Source organism: Lampris incognitus, chromosome 16, assembly GCF_029633865.1.
Source record: "Lampris incognitus isolate fLamInc1 chromosome 16, fLamInc1.hap2, whole genome shotgun sequence".
NCBI classification, from domain to species: Eukaryota; Metazoa; Chordata; class Actinopteri; order Lampriformes; family Lampridae; genus Lampris; species Lampris incognitus.
Genome location: NC_079226.1, coordinates 16035732 through 16054538, shown reverse-complemented (window position 1 = coordinate 16054538; position 18807 = coordinate 16035732). Strand labels below are relative to the sequence as shown.

The window sequence follows — 18807 nt, the reverse complement described above, 5'->3', positions numbered from 1 at the left end:
CCATACACACACACACACACACACACACACACACACACAGAAGATATCAATCAGCATTTTGCTTGAACTCTCTTTTGATATACAGTACGCTTTATTATGTTAGCATTCGGCTATGACTGATTTGGATCAGCAGACAAGTCAAAAATCTAATCATACCTAATGGTTTTGATGGGTTCCTCGTCCTTCTCCCGGTCTAGGAAAGGAGAGTCCATATAGAATATCTTCTCATCGGGGGTAGAGGGTTCCTCTGGGTCGTCCAGCCCTCTGCTGCCATCCATATCACTGCTGTCCACCTCCATAGTATCCATGGTGCTGTCTGAGTCTGGGCCGGGACTGGCTGGCTCTACACATACATACACAAACAGTGTAAACACAAATATTTGAGAAATACCCGCTGCTGCTTTCAAAATGATGGCGGAAATTACTGGAATCAGAAAACATACCTCCATTGAAGACCACCTCCCCTAAACAGTCTCGTGGTACCTTTGAAGCACACCGTTTATGGCAGTTGAATCTGCAATCTGACAGAGGACAATAAAAAATTATAATTAATACATACAATATAAACACAAACATTAGCACATCATATTTAAAGGATACTTCAAATCCACCACTCGGAAAAAGTGACACGTACTGACTGATAGTGCAAAATTAAAATCAAGACACGGTGCTTATGAAGGATAGAGGTTATCGCATGTCCTTAAGCCATTGCATGACAAAATTATAACATTTACAGAGTGGAAACTCTAAATCAACTAAGTTATATAGGTATCAGATCTGGATAAATGTTAAGGTGATATTTTATCTAAAGAAGCTATTATGTACTTATTCATTCATCCATCTAACCATCCATCCATGCATTCATTCATTAATTCACTCAAAAATAAACGTAATTTTTCCAAGACAGGACCTTCTAACGTTGAGCCCTACCTTTACACTGCATGCCCTGGCGGAAGAGGCCCTTTAGCAGCCTCTTGCAATACTGACAGATGGTGGGGCGCGTGTAGGTGTGGATGGCGAATGTGTGCGGCACCTTGACTCGTCCCAGAACCATCTTTTCCATCCAAATGGGTCGGCCACTCCAGGACAGGATCCGCTTCCCTGCCTCCTGGTGACAACGCTGCTATAGGGGTTGGATAGAAAGAAGGAGATATGGAAGGAAAGGGGAAGGATGGGTAGGGATGGACATTGGATGAAGAGAAGAAGAGAGGTTAGGAAACATACAGTGTAAAGAGAGGAAGGGAAAAAAACTGGAGAGAGGACAATCTCAATGGAAGCATTTGAGTGACAAGGACGGATAAAATAGATAATGACACGGCAATAAAAGAAGAAAGGCAAGAATAAGCGGAAAAGGATTCAGTCATATTGAAATAGCATGACTAGCTCTCACACAGTTTACAAATTCCAAGTGCTCCAAAAAAAAAAGGTTTTTAAATCTGTAGTGTCCTGCCACACATGAGTGGATACTTCTGATTTCTCATGGATAAAGTTAAACAAGACATGCAACTATAGACTGCATAGGTATTTAAAATCATTAGCTTGTATTCCCTGATGACCCTTTATAAAGGCACAGACACATAAGAAGAATATTTCATTAGAGAAATCTTATGCAGAAATGTTTTTATAAGATCTAGCTGAGAGGTTTAACACAAAGTCATTCCACCTCTCTTGTGGCCCAACATGGCTCAAGAGGTTCACCGGTGGAAAAAAGCCAATAGATAAACTTAGGAATACTGAACAGTTCCGAGACACCGTTTGTAGGCTGTTATGTGACTTGATTGCCTAACATTCTTGTCTTTGCCTTCTGGCCAGAACTGGGAGATGAGTTTCAAACCGGTTTCCAGTCATCATGATGACGGTGTGAATAATGAAGTTAACTTGTTAACTAAGGTTTGGAAGCAGGGCCACGTCTCAACCACTCCTCTAATCACCTGGCAAGCCTATTTATGCCTGGTCAGCCCATCCAGCACCGTTTGTCTCTATTCCTTCCATGACAGACTGCGCTTTGTGCCTGCCCTCGATCGCATTAATTCAAAACAAACTAATGCTACCTCAGAAAATAAAACAAAAACCAACTCACTATGGATTCCAAAGTGAAAATCAATCCATCCGATTCAGGCGACGATCTACTAGACAGCTTCTTCTCCGGTCATGTTAATTCTCACAACAGTCAGACCATAGCCAATCTTCTCACCAAAGCCGCTTGCGCTCTGCAATACACATTCCTTGGCCTCACGGGCACCCCCATCCATGCCCACCTAACGAGATCACTCCAACTCTGACTCGATCCCAGGCTTTCTCTCCTCCATCCACGAGGCCCAGGACCTGTGGTCGCAACAGACATAGATGCGGAAGCTGGCTTGATTGCTCTCCTCTTCAGCGGCCTCCCTCAAGACCAACTCTCGATAGCCCTCCTCAATGCACTCAACATGACTCTGTCACATCTCCATCTCCACATCCAAGTCCCAAAACAAACATCCCAAAACTGGACCGTCCCGAAACTGGACCATCGCTCGCTTCAGAGTGCCCTAAAGAGGAAAGGCATTCCCTTCAGTCACTCTGACAATAAAACTAGGTTGTTTCAACTTTAATTGGCATCCACCAACACTCCAGCCACAACTAACTCCAAGCCTCCAGCGCTTCTGTTAGCCTCACCTGAGCTACCCACCTCCAGGATCATCAAGGGGCCATAGCCAGCACCATCAGCCCCCACCCCCCAAGCGGGGGGAAGGTCACATTTCCCCCTGTGCCTCCTCCCTCTGTGTCTGATTTCTCTCAGCTCATCACATCTTTCTTGTCATCCCTGTCTTCACAGGCTCAAAAAAATTTCTTCCATCCCATCATCCATTTCTCTACCCTTCCTTCAGCTTTACACCGCAACATAGCTCCTGCTACTTCTAATACTTCCCTAACAGCCAACACAGCAATCCAACGGCCTCACCCAGCGACCCCATCTCAGATGAACCAAACTGGATCATTTCAGCCTCCTCCTCCATTTCCTACTGGTCTATCCTTGCTCCCCTCCATCCCCAACCCCACTATCCTCAGGGTACTCATCTCCCTCAGTTTACCTAACTTTAGGAGCCACGTTCTTGCTGGCCTTTTTTCGGCTTCCTACAGTGCTCTCGATTCACTTCAACTTCTTCTACCTATAATCCATCTCTTCATTCCAGTCTGTCAGACATCTTATTCATACTCCCAACTCTCTCATAGTCACACTCCGGAGAAGTAAAACTGACCAATCAGGAGCTTCATTTCCAATCTACATCTTCCGTCTAGATTCCTACCACAGCCCACACGAGCCACTATCTAAATATGTCTGTCCAAGTATGCTGCAAATGCCTCACCTCTGGAGCCACTCGTTCTTAAAGAAACTGTGAAAATGGCCACCAGATTCTGGTTCAACAAGCATTTCCAACAAATTCTTTGCATCTCCGGCATATCTCCGGAACACTATTCAATCCATTCTTTCAGCATCAGAGTGGCTTCCACGGCAGCAAACAATTCAAGTTCTTGGTCACTGGTCATCTCAGTCATATCATTCTTACATTCACAATAATCTCAAGGACCTCTGTTAAGCCTACGCTCACCTCAGCTCCATCTAATCCAATTTTTTGGGGGTCCATAGTTGGCTCAGAAAAACCATCACCTGAGATGGAACCCCCACCCTGAGTCTCCTTCTCCCCAGCTACCGTATGTCAAGGTGTCCCAGACCAGCCTAATCAGACAACCTCCACATCCATCCTCACTCTCACTTCCATAATTCATCCCCATCATCCAATACTTCCTCTCCTCATTAAACCTGTAAACTCATATAGTTGTGGCGTGGTCCTTGCTAGTGAAATGAGGATAACTTGTTAACTAAGGTTTGGGAACAATTGCCATGCCTCAACCACTCCTTTAATCTCCTGCCAAGCCTACTTATACCCAGTCAACCCATCCAGGACTGTTGGTCTCCGTTATCTCGACCCCCACCCTCCCACTCCCACCCCCTCTCTTACATTCTTTAAAAATTTATTTCTGATTTCTCCCAATTTAGTGGCCAATCGATCCCTATTTTAATTCAAACACCCACCCTCATACTGCATGCGTTCGCCAACTGCATCTCTCCGGCCGGCAGTCTCGAAGGAGACCGCCTCCCCACTTTCGTGACAAGGCCACTCCAGGCCGAACCACTGTTTTTTCCGACACACACAGAGACGCATCCACGTGACGAACACAAGCCGATTCCACCCCCCTCCCGAAGACAGCATTGCCAATGATTGCTGCTTCATCGAGTCCGGCCATAGTCGGATCTGATGAGACCGGGGTGCGAACCCCAGTCCTCAGTGGGCAACTGCATCGCCACAAAGCCGATACTTAGACCGCTACACCACCGCGGACTGCTTACATTCAACCTTCTACCTCATCCCTACCCATCCCGCTTCACATCCATTCATCCCCTCATCCCTCACCCCACCCATCCGCCCCTCTTCCCTTCTTCTCTCCCCTTTTCAAGCACCATCTGGAGTCCATAGTCAGCTAGGGAAAACTATCACCTGAAACGGAAACCCCACCTTGAGTCTCCTTCTCCCCAGCCACTGTATGTCAAGATGTCCCAGACCAGCCTAATCAGATGACCTCCACATCCATCCTCACCTTCACTTCCATCATTCATCCCCATCATCATCAAGGGATTTAAAGAGGCAGTGCAGGAAAGCTGAGAGAAATGGAAGAAGGACAAACTCAAGGCATCTCTTGATAGACTGAAAAGTTTGATGCTGGTTTATCAGTATGCAGTTACGGAAGCAAGGCATTCCTACTTTTCAAGGTTTTATTTCAGGCTCTAAATTCAGTGGTTAGCCCCCCCAGCCAACCTTTGGATGCATCCTCTTAAAAATGCGAGCAGTTCCTCCACCAATTTATTAAGAAAATAGAAAATAGATGATATTAGGCTCCACATTACACTGGTGATGAGCAATTTCCCCACTTGCATTGAACCCTCTGCCAGTCTGACTCACTTTAAGCAAATTTCTCTAATAGACTTAGTTAATCTCCCATTTGAATTCTTCCACCTGTCAACTGGACACCATGCCCACAAGATTTCTGAAAGAGGTATTTCACACTGGTGGCCCGCAAATTCTCTCCGTTATCAACTGCTCACTGTCTACCGGTTTGTTCCCATCTAATTCTAAACACGCAATAAATAGTCTAACCTCTCCCGAAGAAGCCTACTCTCAATGCTCTTGATTTAAGCAATTTTACACCAATTTCAAATCTACTTTTTTTATCTAAAATCTTAGAAAAGTATGTTGCTCTTTAATAATTGGAGTATTTTCGAGCAATTTCAAACAGGATTACATACCCACTACAGCATAGAAACAGCTCTCATTAAAGTGACCAATGACTTATTGCTCACCACTGACTGATGCTTGCTCGTTTTTTTGAGTGTGTTTTTTTTTATACAAAAAATTCCCGCCTTTTTCTTCCCAGTTGTATCCAGCCAATTACCCCACTCTTCCAAGCCATCCCGGTCACTGCTCCAACCCCTCTGCCGATCTGGGGAGTGCTGCAGACTACCACATGCCTCCTCCGATACATGTGGAGTTGCCAGCCGCTTCTTTTCACCTGACAGTGAGGAGTTTTGCCGGGAGGATGTAACGATTGGGAGGATCATGCTATTCCCCCCCCAATTCCCCCTGAACAGGCGCCCTGATCGACAAGCGGAGGTGCTAGTGCAGCGACCAGGACACATACCCACATCTGGCTTCCCACCCGCAGACACGGCCAATTGTGTCTGTAGGATGCCCGACCAAGCCGGAGGCAAGACCGGGATTCGAACCGGGAACCCCGTGTTGGTAGGCAACAGAATAGACCGCTACACTACCTAGACACCCCTGCTTGCTCAATTTTAATTCTGCTTGACCTGAGTTCCGCTTTTGATACGGTCGAACAACACCCTTTTAAATCACCTGGAAAACTGTGTTGGAATTAAAGATAATGCTCTTTCCTGGTTCCAATCCTACCTATTTGACAGATCTTTCTCTGTTATAATGAGAGAATTCTCCTCATCCCCAGCCCCCCTCACGTGTGGTGTCCCCCAAGGGTCAATTCTTGGTCAATTATTATTTTCCATTTACATGCTCCCCCTGGGTCAGATCGTCCATCATCATAATCTTAATTTTCACTGTTATGCGGACAACACCGAGCTTTATGTCCCACTTACTGGTAATGACACACACGATCTTTCTCGCGTTATGTCTTGTCTCTCTGATCTGAAGTAATGGATGTCACCAAACTTCCTCTAGCTCAATGAGTCCAAATCTGAGGTCCTTTTATATGGCCCCCCCCCCTAACCTAACTGGTGACCTGGAAAAGAGTCTAGGGAACCTACTCTCCAGTGTTAAGCACTCTGCCTGCAATTAGGGTGTCTTTTTTGACTCCAAGCTCTGTTTTGACACATATATCACCAAGGTAGTACAGTCTTGCTTTCTCCAAATTAGGAACATCGCAGAAGTTAAAAATGTTCTATCTCAAATGGACTTTGAAAATGTCATCCATGCATTCATCTCATCATGTCTGGATTATTGTAACTCCCTGTATTCAGGGCTCAGACAAAAGTTCATCTTCCACCTCCAGCTCGTCTAAAACTCAGTTCCCTGACTGTTAACAAATTCCAAGAGACATGAACACATCACTCCCATTCTTGCAATGCTTTTACTGGCTACCTGTTAGGTATGTCCTATATTTTTATTGTATTTTGTTGTTTTCTCTTGACTATGTGCATTATTTTATCCCGTTGTGTAATGTTGTCAAGAAAGGTGCACTATAAATAAAGTTTATTAATTATTATCATTATTATTAATATTATTATCATCATCATCCAATACTTCCTCTCCTCAAACCTGTAAACTCACATTGTTTGTGGTGTGGTCCTTGCTAGTGAAAAAAAATCATTAAATGCTCAGCGTGCATTCAAAGGCGATGAGATAAATTCAAGTAAACCTAATCTATCCACCAGCAGCAGACATTAACAATGCAGATGACTTCCCAAAGCATTCTTTGGTACACTTATATGTCGGCAGCTAAATGCTGATGGAGCGTCCCTGTTTTACCATCTTGTCATGAAGACGGTGGGAGGCTTTGCAAATAACGGCTAGCAGCTCGGCTAGCATCCATTTCTCTACATCTTTCTACAGTGTGTGTAGGGCAGGGGTGTCAAACTCCAGGCCTAGAGGGCCGCAGTGTCTGCAGGTATTTGTTGCAACCATGCACTACACCACCTGATTTCACTAATTAGCTCACCTCCTGGATCAAGGAGGGAAAGGAACTAGTTTAATCAGGTGGTGTAGTGCATGGTTGCAACAAATACCTGCAGACACTGCCGCCCTCGAGGCCTGGAGTTTGACACCCCTGGTGTAGGGTGAGACCAATAGCTGAGCAAACCTCCCTGATTATCTTGCCCTGTCAGGGCCAGGGGATGACAACACCTTATACTGAGGCCTCAAATTAACTCATAATACTTAAATACTTTCCAAAAACACAATATCTCTTGCATTGTACATCCCTTGTGTATGCTGTTGGACCTCTAAATTGTTGGAATCTTGGAGTCATCTTTGACTCCAATCTATGTCTGGAAAAACAGATTAAGACAGTTTCAACAACTCCGAGCTTTTCTTGTTCTTTAACCACCTTGGAAACGTGACCCATGCCGTTATTTTGTCTCGTCCTGATTATTGTGACTCCCTGTGCACCAATCTTAGCCAGCAGAGTGTATCCGATTTACAGCAGCAAGTATTTGTCTCTCAGTAAGAAAGGAAATTTCCAAGGTTAGAATTCCAAGATTAGAATTCTTTTTGGTGATAATATATTTCTGAGCTTTTAACCCTCTATGAGCAAATGCAGTGTAATATCCCCGGGCAACAACCTTTTGGTCATTCCACAGAGTTCAGCGGAAGACTAAAAGGGATTTCTGCACCGAGGCCCCAGGCCTGTGGAACGGTATACACCTTAAAATCCCTTCTAAAAACAGACTTCTTACACTTGCTTTGACTTGAACTATCACTTCTATGCTTTTTTATGCTTCGTTTTAGACTTTCCCTTCAGTGTTTTCATTCTCCTTCTTTTTGATTTATTGTTCACATTTCAACCATACCAGAGTTCCCATTCTTTTTAGGAAATCATTCTTTGGGAATTTTCAAGAACGTTTTCCATGACTTTTGCTTGGATACACATGGCAACCATTGCTCACAGAAGGTGATTTTATTCAGTATTCACTATCAGTGATAGCCTCACTAGAACCCCTACTTATGTACCGATGGACTGATTGACACACACAGACACACCCACACCCACCCACACACACACACACACAAACACACACACACAGGGGTTAACAGGGTCATTTGCCCTACATAGGATGTCCACATCTTGGAAGTCAATAATTTGCAGTCAATAATTTTTCCTGGACATTTGATCAATCAAGCATATAAATTTCCAGGTCTTCCAGGAAACCCTGCATGTACTGGAACTCACCTCATCCGGGACGACCACTGCATTCTCAGCAGGCACTGGCCGAGGGACAGAGAGAGAGGGCCCAGGAAGTGAGACATTGGACAACCGTCTCTTCCGGACCCCAGTGCAGTTGTTGGGAATCTTGAAGGCACAACGCTTGTGGTAGTTAAGCCCACATCCTAACAAGATTAACAAAAAAAAAAGTCTTAGATGGTGCGATGCAACAAACCACATTAAGTTGTTAAGGGTGAAATAAGGGTAAAAGCTATCAGGTACAAGCACATCTTTTTAATTTATATGACAGCCACAAGATGTCCTCCCTTGTTGCCTTGAAATACACAAATTCCTGCTCATCAACTTTCCGCTGGCACATAAATCAACGGTTTAAATCAGACATATTCTCTGAGTGGACTTCAAATGCTGTCAAATGACACGATAATGAAAGAGCCTAAAACAAATGCAGAGCAAAAAAGAAAGAAAGAAAATGAAAGGCAAAGCCGGCGTTCCAAAACTCCACAGGGATCTGAATGTCAGGCATTTCACTGGCTCCAGTGTCCAGACCAAATCTCTCTCTCTCCCATTTTCTTGTACGTCTCCCTGATGCATTCTTGAGGTTGGAGATGTGGTGTGTGTGTGTGTGTGTGCGCGTGTGTGCGCGTGTGTGCGTGCATGGTCCTCACCTTCACATTTGAGCCCCTGCCGTACGAGGCCCCACAGCATCTCCCCACAGTAGTCGCAGAAGGTGGGGGCCTTGTAAGAGTGAACGTAAAGGGCATGGGGGCGGATCTGGAAGTCTTCGACCGTGGCTAGTGCTAGAAACAACGAAAGAACAATGTAACCCGAGCCCAGCAAAACTAAAACAAACAAATAAAAAAGTGTGATTAAGCAAGCGGCAGACTTTCAACCCAGGAAAACGTATGAGAACAGATGACGAACGAAAGAGCAGCCAGAAAGAAAAAAAAACAGGAACGGAGGGGGGGCATTTACCGAAAATATTCTGAACATGTGCAACACTGAAAATGTATTTTAGAAAGTGTAGCATTGGACTGGCATAACTGAGAAGCTAACCTCTCACCGTGTGTGTGAGCTCCACTGCATGTGTTGGGGTTAGTGTACATGAGCGCTCCCACGCTGTGTGTTACAGCCACACTGCTTCAATAGAGGGCACCAGAACTACAACATTAAAGACAGCTTCTACAACACCTGGCTATTAAATCCACAGGACATACACCCTGGGCTCAGTCATGCAGACTGAAAAATACACTTCTGTAACGCATCCATTTAGAGGGCATATTTCAACCTTTAATACCCCGGAGTTATAGATACCTCTCTTTCTGTCTTAACCTATTCTCTCTCTGTCGCCACCTATCACTCTGTCAATCAACCTACCTATCTACCATCTGTCTATTTTTTTTCTATCCATCACTCTACCTCTCTCTCGCTTGTCTGTCCTCCTCTCTCTCCATCAGTTTTAATTTTCCATCCATCTTTCCTTCCTTTCTTTCATTCTTTCTTTCTTTCTCCATCTGTTGTTTTTTATTGACCAGACACACTGAGGTCATTGTTGGATGAGAGTGCTGGTCCATCCCGGCTCTGACTCATCTAGGTTGTGAGGATGAGTAAGAGATAGACGTGACTGCCACCAAACCGGTCCGTATGACTGAAACCCCTTTCCTCTCAGGGACTGCATTTGGCAACGGGACGTAAAGATGTACGCTACACTCCTGAGAGCGGCTGTCTCCATTTCACCGTCGCTGTGCAGTATGTGACCGTGACTTCAGCGCCGACCAACAATGGACTCATTAACTTTTACACTTGTGTTTAGCCGTGCACCGTGTGCTTATAATGATGGTGATGACATAGACCGAGTGTATTCGTGTGTGTGCGTGCATGTGTGGGTGCATGTGTACATTTTTTATTGTTTCCGTTCCTGTAAATGAGGTGATTCAACTGATGTTTTTTCCTTTAACATCCGAGGACCTTTTTCATCAACTATTGTTGTGATGAGTTGCCAGCATGAGAAACAAAAATGTGACCTCTATCCAATAACAAAACAAGACTTTCTGTGGAAAGTGCACAGACGCTCTACAAAAAAAAAAAAAAAATTTAGAAAAAAAAAGGAACAAAAACTTTCAGGTGAATTATATATTCCATATGGAGCCCATCATCCCAAATCCAACTGTTCTCCAGTTCCTAAAAATACAATACATTTCCACAAGGGAAAAGGCAGCACGCAAGCCCAATCTCAACCCCTTATTCACTGAGAAAGCACGCACACTGTTTCAACAGGCACCTTCAAATGGTACCCAGAATCAGACTCTATCTAAGAGACAGACTCTCGTTTTCGTTGATTTAGACAACAAAAATTGTGCATCGCAATGACAATGTAAAAATTTCACCCTGATACAACAAACAATGATACTGAACTACTGCCCCGGCCTATCCAGAATACAACAAACAGCCCTTCATAGCGACGGTGCTCCCTTTTAGCACTGCATAATTTATTGTCGTCTAGTCATTGGGCTATTTATTGCGCTCCCCTCTGGTGGCTTTCCGATACTGCTGCTGCAATGCAAACACCCCTGAGTGATTAAAATCAGAAATCAGCTGGTTCTACCAGACACAACGCGGGCATACCCACACTTGGACACGGTTACAGACAGATTAGACGGAGAAGGGCTGCGACCCACAGGAGAGAAGCCCTGTTGCTGTTTGACAATATTCACGGTGTCACGCTTTTCCGGGTTGCTCGCCATTTCTTGATAACGGGTCATCTTGGGTGGGATACGTCCCCGACCCGGATGATGGCCCGCAATCTTTTGGTTGGGCACTCACACAGATGTGGGTAGGTGTCATGAGCACTGTCGTCCCCCAACCCCCACCCCACCCCACCCCCACCCCCATTAAACCACATCCTCGAGGGATTTTTCTGTGTTCACGGTGGGAGATTTCACAGTATAAAATCCTGAAGTAGCGCCTATGTGTCGCTAATCTGCAAAAAAATGATTCATGTGTCCTTGGTCCTGAGTTCTCAAAGAGATTCTGGGAATCGATCAGAGCACAACTCTGATGTCACGCAAACACTGAACCGTACGAATTAACAGGCATTAATTCAATTTCCACCAGCATGAACCATCACAAGACTAACAAACTGGTGGAGTATCTACATAAACCAATTTGTACATTAATAAATATGTCTCTACACAAGTGGGACGAATGGGTAGGATGTCTGTTATTTACAGTGTATACATGGACAATGGATTGCTCCAGAAAGGGGCGTACTGAGCTGACCAGATGTCGGGTGTAATGTCCATGTGCTGCCAAATAAAATATATGCTTGGTCCACAAGAAAGCTCCTCTCCTGTGTCCTGCCCAACATAGTTCCCTTTTATTGTTAAAGAAACATTTTAAGAAGGAAGACACTTTATTTTGTCAAATGTGTTCTCTGCATTTAACCCATCCTATTGTATAGGAGCAGTGGGCAGCTGCAGCGCCCGGGGACCAACTCCAGTTCTTCTCTCCACTGCCTTGCTCAGGGGCACACACAGGAGTATTAACACTAACATGCGTGTCTTTTTGATGGTGGGAGGAAACCGGAGCACCCCGGAGGAAACCCACGCAGACACAGGGAGAACATGCAAACTCCACACAGAAAGGACCTGGGACGGCCTGGGGTTCGAACCCAGGACCTTCTTGCTGTGAGGCAATAGTCCTAACCACTGGGCCACCGTGCCGCCCAAGAACGTAACGATTTATCGTGTAAGATAAACCAACTGAAACGCTCTTAGTTTTTCATCTCATGGTTTTAAATCTGCTTATAGCAGAAAGTCTTACACATTTCTATTTTCTTAATGAAATGACATATGCCTGAAGCTTTTTTAAGCTCAACTAATACCAACTTGTTACCAAGTAATACCAAACTGGCATCACCGTAGGTCAATTTTCTTAGTTGTATATCGAGCTGAGCAACAACTCAATATTATTGTTTATTGCCTTTTGATGGTGTTATATTGCGATGAAACTTGGATATTGTCATATCGTGATGTGCAATTTTGCTGCCTAAATTAATAATAACAAGAATCTTTTACCTGAAATTTTTCCCAAAATGAAGTCCGAAATCTTTGAGGGAGAATCCACTTGTAAACCAGTTTAGGTTTGATAGTCTACTTTACTAAACAGTTCAATGGGATAAACCTCAGCTGGACTCTTAAACATGGTATGTTTTGCATAGGTAAGCAGATATCATGACATAAATCGGTATTGTGTAAAATGCCCCATATTATCATGATAACAGTTTCAACATCACCTCGTGACAGTCATATATGTATGTATAAAACGTTCAATTTTTAAAAAAAAGTCATCGGAGAAGATTTGGGATGCATATTTTCCCTTTCAGAGCACTAGGAGTGTTTTTGGGGAAAGGGTGCAGTTTGGGTCCGACTTCAAAGCGGAGAAAGAACTCAAGCCAGTCACATGTCACGGGGCTGAACACAGCTCTCTAGCACAGACACATGAAAGGAGGCATTCATGAGCCTTTTCACACATATCTGCAAAACAACTGGCCGCCTCTTAGCAGTCACAGTTTTATGTAACGCTTGTCATGCTAATTAGCATCAAACAATGCCGAACATCAACGCGACTTGCCGTTTCTCACAGCGCTTCTCACGAGCAGAAAGACTCAAATCAATGTGGTGTCTGTTCGCTTTCATGGTACCGAGTTTCTGTTTGGACGGCGCATGTTTCTATTCCACGACCACATGTTTTGCCATATCTACGGCAATGACAAGAGCATTGTAGAATACCGATTTCACACTCCAAGCTTCGCTGGACTGAGAGCTCGTAAAAACGGGTGGGAAAAGACAAGTGAAAAAAAACAGAACGCAGGAACAATCAGCGAGGCCAAACCTCAAACCTCCTGGGCCGAGATGGCCTGTGCACTGTCCACTCACTGTCCTGGGCCGGCCCGCACATCAGAGCATGTTTACACTTCATGGGTCCACTACAATCACTTACTGCAGGGAAAACAAGCCCCTCTCCTTTGAATCTGGGGCCAAGAAAAAGCCTCGCTTGCCTCCCTCTCTCAGCAAGGAAGATTTTCAAAACCCGTTTTCTCCCACAGTCGCAGAACGCAACAACAGGTTGGTTTGAGAGAACTGGAGGGAGGATGACAGGAGACAAATAGCGAGGCGGAAAAGGTTTGTTTTTTCTCCTCTGAACCAAATGAGAGGCTTGTGAAAGTGGATTTTGTCGGCTTGAGTTTCTCAAACACAGCTGAAATGTCTGCCATGCAAAGCCACTCTGATGAGGCAAGCCAAGCTGCTGAGGGTTAGATAAGGACTAGCGCTAACTCTTGGATCAGGCACACTTGAGGAAATTCAAAGATTCCCAAACTTTTCCGACCCTCTCTAATTAGTTACGTCCCAGGTTATACGCGTTGTATTTCCACATACTTTGGCAAACACCTGTTGACGGATGTGTTAGAGCGGGGGGGGGGGGGATTTAGACAGAGAGAGAAAACAAGAGATAAAGGGAGAAACAAAGGCTTGACAGACATAAAAGAGAGCGCAAGACAAACAGAGATAGTCAAAAACAAAAAAGAAGGAAGCTCCCCAGCCTTAAGTCTACATTCCTTAGTCCTCATCCCTAAAGCACCCTCCGATCCTGAACCTACATAACACCCCCCCCTCCACCACCAAATCCATCTCAAATCCATTTAAACAATACTCTTACCCCCCAGAGAGAGGAAGATATTCAGCATGGGTGGTGTCAGGTGCTTCCCAACGCAGACAGATGGGACAGAAGAATAGAAGTGAACAGAGCGGGCATTTCATGCCGCTGTGCAGGAAACTGAATAATTCACAGCAGGAAGTCACAAAGGAAGCCAAGCACCTGTGTCACCGCTACAAAAGGTAAAGGCCGGTAAAATATTATGTGAAGCATGTTAAAAAAAGACTATATCACAGAGTTCAACCCCAAAATATGAGTGAAGGAGTACAGACTCCTTGTGTCAGCAATATCAACCGCCCTGCCAAACTGTTCTTGAGCGAGACACTGAATCCTAATTAAGTCCAGAGGTGCTTCTCTGTGGCCTACCGTGTGTTTGTGTTTGCGTATGCATGTGTGTGAGTGTGTGTGCATGGTTGAGGTACATGTGTGTGTGGGTCTACCCTCCAAAGATCATTAATGAGCCACATAAATTGAATGTTTAATTTATGGTTAAGTCCATTAAAATTTTATAATGGTACTTTTTCATTAGTTGCAGTCTCAGTTTGATATAACCCTGCTGCTTGGATTCAGAGGCAAAACATTTTCCAAGAGCTACATATCCCTGAAGAGGGTCAGCAGACTGAATGTTTTTCCATCTTTACATAACTATAAAAGTAGCAATTACACTTGTACACATCTTTTACGCTTTATCTTTATTTACACTTCCACTCTAAGCACCCAGAACAAACAAACAAGGGTGTGTAAAACTCGGAAACATGACAATTTTAACACTCGGTCCTCCGCTTCAACCCATAATTGGCCCACTTACCAGAAAGCACCACCTCGATGAGGTCTCCCTCATGGATGTCTTCTGCTGAGGTCAGCCTCTGCAGGATGTTCTCATCATTCAAGTCGTGGCGGAACAGCAGGATCTTGTCATACATCCCAAAGAAGCCACACTCCGGGAACTGGAGAGACGGGGAACCCACAAAAAGTATTGTTTTGAACACAGGAGATGAGAGGAAAGGTAGAGCACAAGGTACAGAATTTGGTCTGGAGAAGCACTGCACTACGAATGTGACAGCTCTGCGCATGCCACAAAAAAAAAAAAAACTAATCAGGGCAGACAAGAATCTGTCAGTTTGGTCCGTCTTGAGAGAGAGACAGACAGACAGACAGACTGACAGACAGACAGACACAGACAGACAGAGAACATCAGCCTCCAAAGACTCCAACAACATCCTCTACCTCCTACACAACCACACACTCACGAAAGGACATACACAGACACAAATACATGCAAGTGCACATGCACACACACACACACACACACACACACACACACACACACACACACACACACACACACTCGGCTCTAGAGATGTCCCGATGCCACTTTTTCCACTTACGATATCGACACCATAGCTCTTACATAAACCCGATATGTTGTGCTCCAAGACACCGTGGGGTTGTAAACAATGTCTCCGGTACCTCCGGAGGTGCACACAAGTCTGGAACATTTAGTCTTCAAGTCCAGCACGGTCTGACGGTTATAAATGATCGTCGTCATAATAATTAGCAGTCCACCACCATTAGAGATCCACTATTTCCTGCTATTTTATTCGCCTTGCCCAATTCGATACAAGTAGTTAATAGGGTATAATTGGCAAAATGCCAAGTCACATTCCTTTTATGTGCAAACTTACTAGGCTAATAAAACTGATGGTGATACTGATACTGGGCCTGCAGGTGATGGCAATGAAAACATGCCAAACAACTTGTTTTCAATTGTACCGTTATCATTCTCACCCAAAATAGGAAACGACACAACAAATCATCATCGTGATTAACTAGTCCCAGCGTCGTCGTGTCAACAACTTTCGGAGCAGTTTCACCCATCTGCCAAATTTGACGCAGTAAATCACCGCATTCTGCTGTTGACATTAGTGGGTCTGGGTGTTGTTGGCACCGCACTAAAGTGGTTAGGTCCGTACCTGACAGGGAGATGTGAATCATGCAGGTGCGAGCGTAAACGGCTTATGCAACTTTATTATACTATGAAAATAAGACAGGTTTATGGTCAGACCGAAACAGTTGCATAGCAAACATTTTCTTTTTGAAAAGTCCAAGTTCATATTAGACTTGGTCGCATTCATGCGAGGGTCCGCCTAGGACGCTATGCAAAACATTTTTATGAGGTAGATTTTTTTAGCTTGAGTGCTGCATATTAACCCCCCCCCCCACACACACACACACACACACACACACACACACACACACACACACACACATTTCCCGTTCAAATCGACTTAGGCACCGCACAAAAGTCTTATAATGGCAGGAAAAACACTGGTTTTTCTGTCTGTGTGTGCGTCTGTGTATCTGTCCGCTGCTAATCTTGCATACAACTTGGCCTGTCAGCCTAATAATTTTTGTGCAGTTATGACTGTATGATCAGGAATCAGGAACACTTTGTGGGAAACGATATTTCATTTCCCACAGCCCACAGCAGCGCAACACAAAGACAAAAACATATCCAAAAATTACAAGAACACATATATCAAACTACAAAAAAAAAAATTGCTGTCCAAGAGAACGAACGCCAGCCAGGATGACTGTCAGAACTGCCGGTCGGCATGGGCTAGCAGTTAGCTTTGCCTGCCCCACTTCCAAGTCAGACCTCCCTCAGTGTTTCCTCCTCGGGGGCAGCTCCGGGCAGGGCTGTGGTCCCTGGGCCCACAGGACACAGCAGACCTGGCTCCCCCAGCCAATCCAATGCCAGCTCTCCCAGCCAGGCACCTTCGACACACCTCCCCACATGCCACACGATGATCAAGGACCTCTCCTGGTTGTGGTGATTGAAAACCTTTGAAAAACCTGTTTTATACCGTAACTGAGTGCTAACTCCTCAGCTGGTTTTTCGCCCAGGTCTGAGCACCGGAGAAGGGGCGATATGCAGGCAGTGCCTCCGTATTTTGTTGGCAAAATCTGCGTATTTCCCTTCTCCTGGTAGGCTAAAAAAAGGGGCTGGTTTGTCACCAAGTCCGAGCACCGGAGGTGAGATATGCCTAGCGGGCATCTGCACTTAACTGAGAGCACTCTTCTAGTTTTGGTCTGAGATGCTGGTGCTGAATGTCGTATATGGCATCTTTAACATACACTCCTGATCACCCACTTTGTTCTACCTCTTGTAGGCTACTATCTGTCTACTATCTCCCTATCTACCCCCTCTACCGAAGTGAAAAGCTCTAGGTTGAGAATATTCTCTTACCTGACCCCAAAATGGTGGAACAGACTCCCGGTCCCTATCAGAGCTACGGAGTTGATTACTTTCTTCAAGAAAGGCCTTAATGGTCCCTGGTAGTACTTTGCAGTGAATATGAACTGGTACCAGCTGCGACTACTACACCCTTCATCATCATCAGGTCGAGTATCCTTGGATGGATCTGACCCTCTCACGCCACCCGTCTCTATCCTGCACAGCAGCCGGAAGATCCTCAGATGGACATCCTGTGTCGTCGACAAGTTGACGGATGTAGACTACACCCTTACTTAAATAAAAACCATTATTATTGGTGTCGAATATTGAGCCCTTTTCTACTTACACTTGCCAGTTTTCATGCTCTCATGACATAATTTGCCTGTTTTACTGTTTTGTGGCAATATTCATTTCCTTTGCACTTTTATTTGACTATTCTCCATCTCTTGATGATCTAAGGCAAACCTACACTTATTGCACTCCACATAACATGCACTCTTGGCTATGTTATGATTACCGTAAAACGCTCTAAAAATCGTCTTTCTAGAACCAAATGTCTTCCTCTTTGGGCTGTCTGATGACCATGGGATCATCTCTCTCGCCCCCTCTCTCTCGGCCGCCTGATGACATTGGATCCTGTTTGTGCTGCGTCCTGTCTTCCCTTGGTCACAGTCCCACCCACCTGGAGATTTAAACTATTGTTTGCATTGTTCTCGTTCATAATTGTTTTTATACTGTTTGTTTTCACTATGAGTAATTCTGCATCAATGTCATCACTACTCTCCTCTTTCTTCTCCCTGTGTGAATGCTGTGTCAAAGTCTGCTTCTTGTGTGCATGTGAAGTCTGCCCCACTGAGCAGAGCTGGCTTTGTGGCACAGGGTCCCGCCGGCTCTCGACTGCATCTGTGTGGTTCCTGACATTGTCTCGGACGGTCACAGATTCACTAAATTTGCCTTGCACTCTCTTTACAATTTTATTACCCAGTACATTTAAATTTGCAAAATTTTATGCATTAAATGTATGTACTCTACATTACCTCGCTCTGTGCGCAATCTATGATGTTACATTATAATTCTGTTACTTTTGTGTATTTTGTGCATTTGACACCTATTGCATGTCTGTCCTGGAAGAGGGATCCCTCCTCTGTTGCTCCTCCTGAGGTTTCTCCCATTTCCTGATAAGGTTTTCCTTGTGAAGTTTTTCTTCATTCGGGTCTAGGGTCCAAGGGTAGAGGGTGTCGTATGTCATATATCTTTGCATATTGTTTTATATCATTCTGATTGTAAAGCCCTTCAGGACTACCTTGTGATTTTGGGCTATAATAATACACTTGACTTGACTCTATAAT

At 44.7% G+C, this 18807-nt stretch overlaps 1 protein-coding gene across 2 annotated transcripts in view; it reads right to left on the bottom strand.

The window, feature by feature from the left end:
• Positions 1–18807, bottom strand: part of prkd3 (protein kinase D3) — a 52369-nt gene that overhangs the window by 13283 nt on the left and 20279 nt on the right. Inside the window, exons 3-8 of one of the 2 annotated variants that reach the window (XM_056296492.1) lie at positions 15029–15167; positions 9174–9305; positions 8515–8672; positions 931–1123; positions 444–521; positions 157–343 (exon numbers count right to left, since the gene is read on the bottom strand). In XM_056296492.1, the coding sequence (XP_056152467.1) occupies positions 157–343; positions 444–521; positions 931–1123; positions 8515–8672; positions 9174–9305; positions 15029–15167 (887 nt within the window). The remainder of the gene's footprint in view (positions 1–156; positions 344–443; positions 522–930; positions 1124–8514; positions 8673–9173; positions 9306–15028; positions 15168–18807) is intronic. The other variant, XM_056296493.1, reaches the window with a different exon arrangement.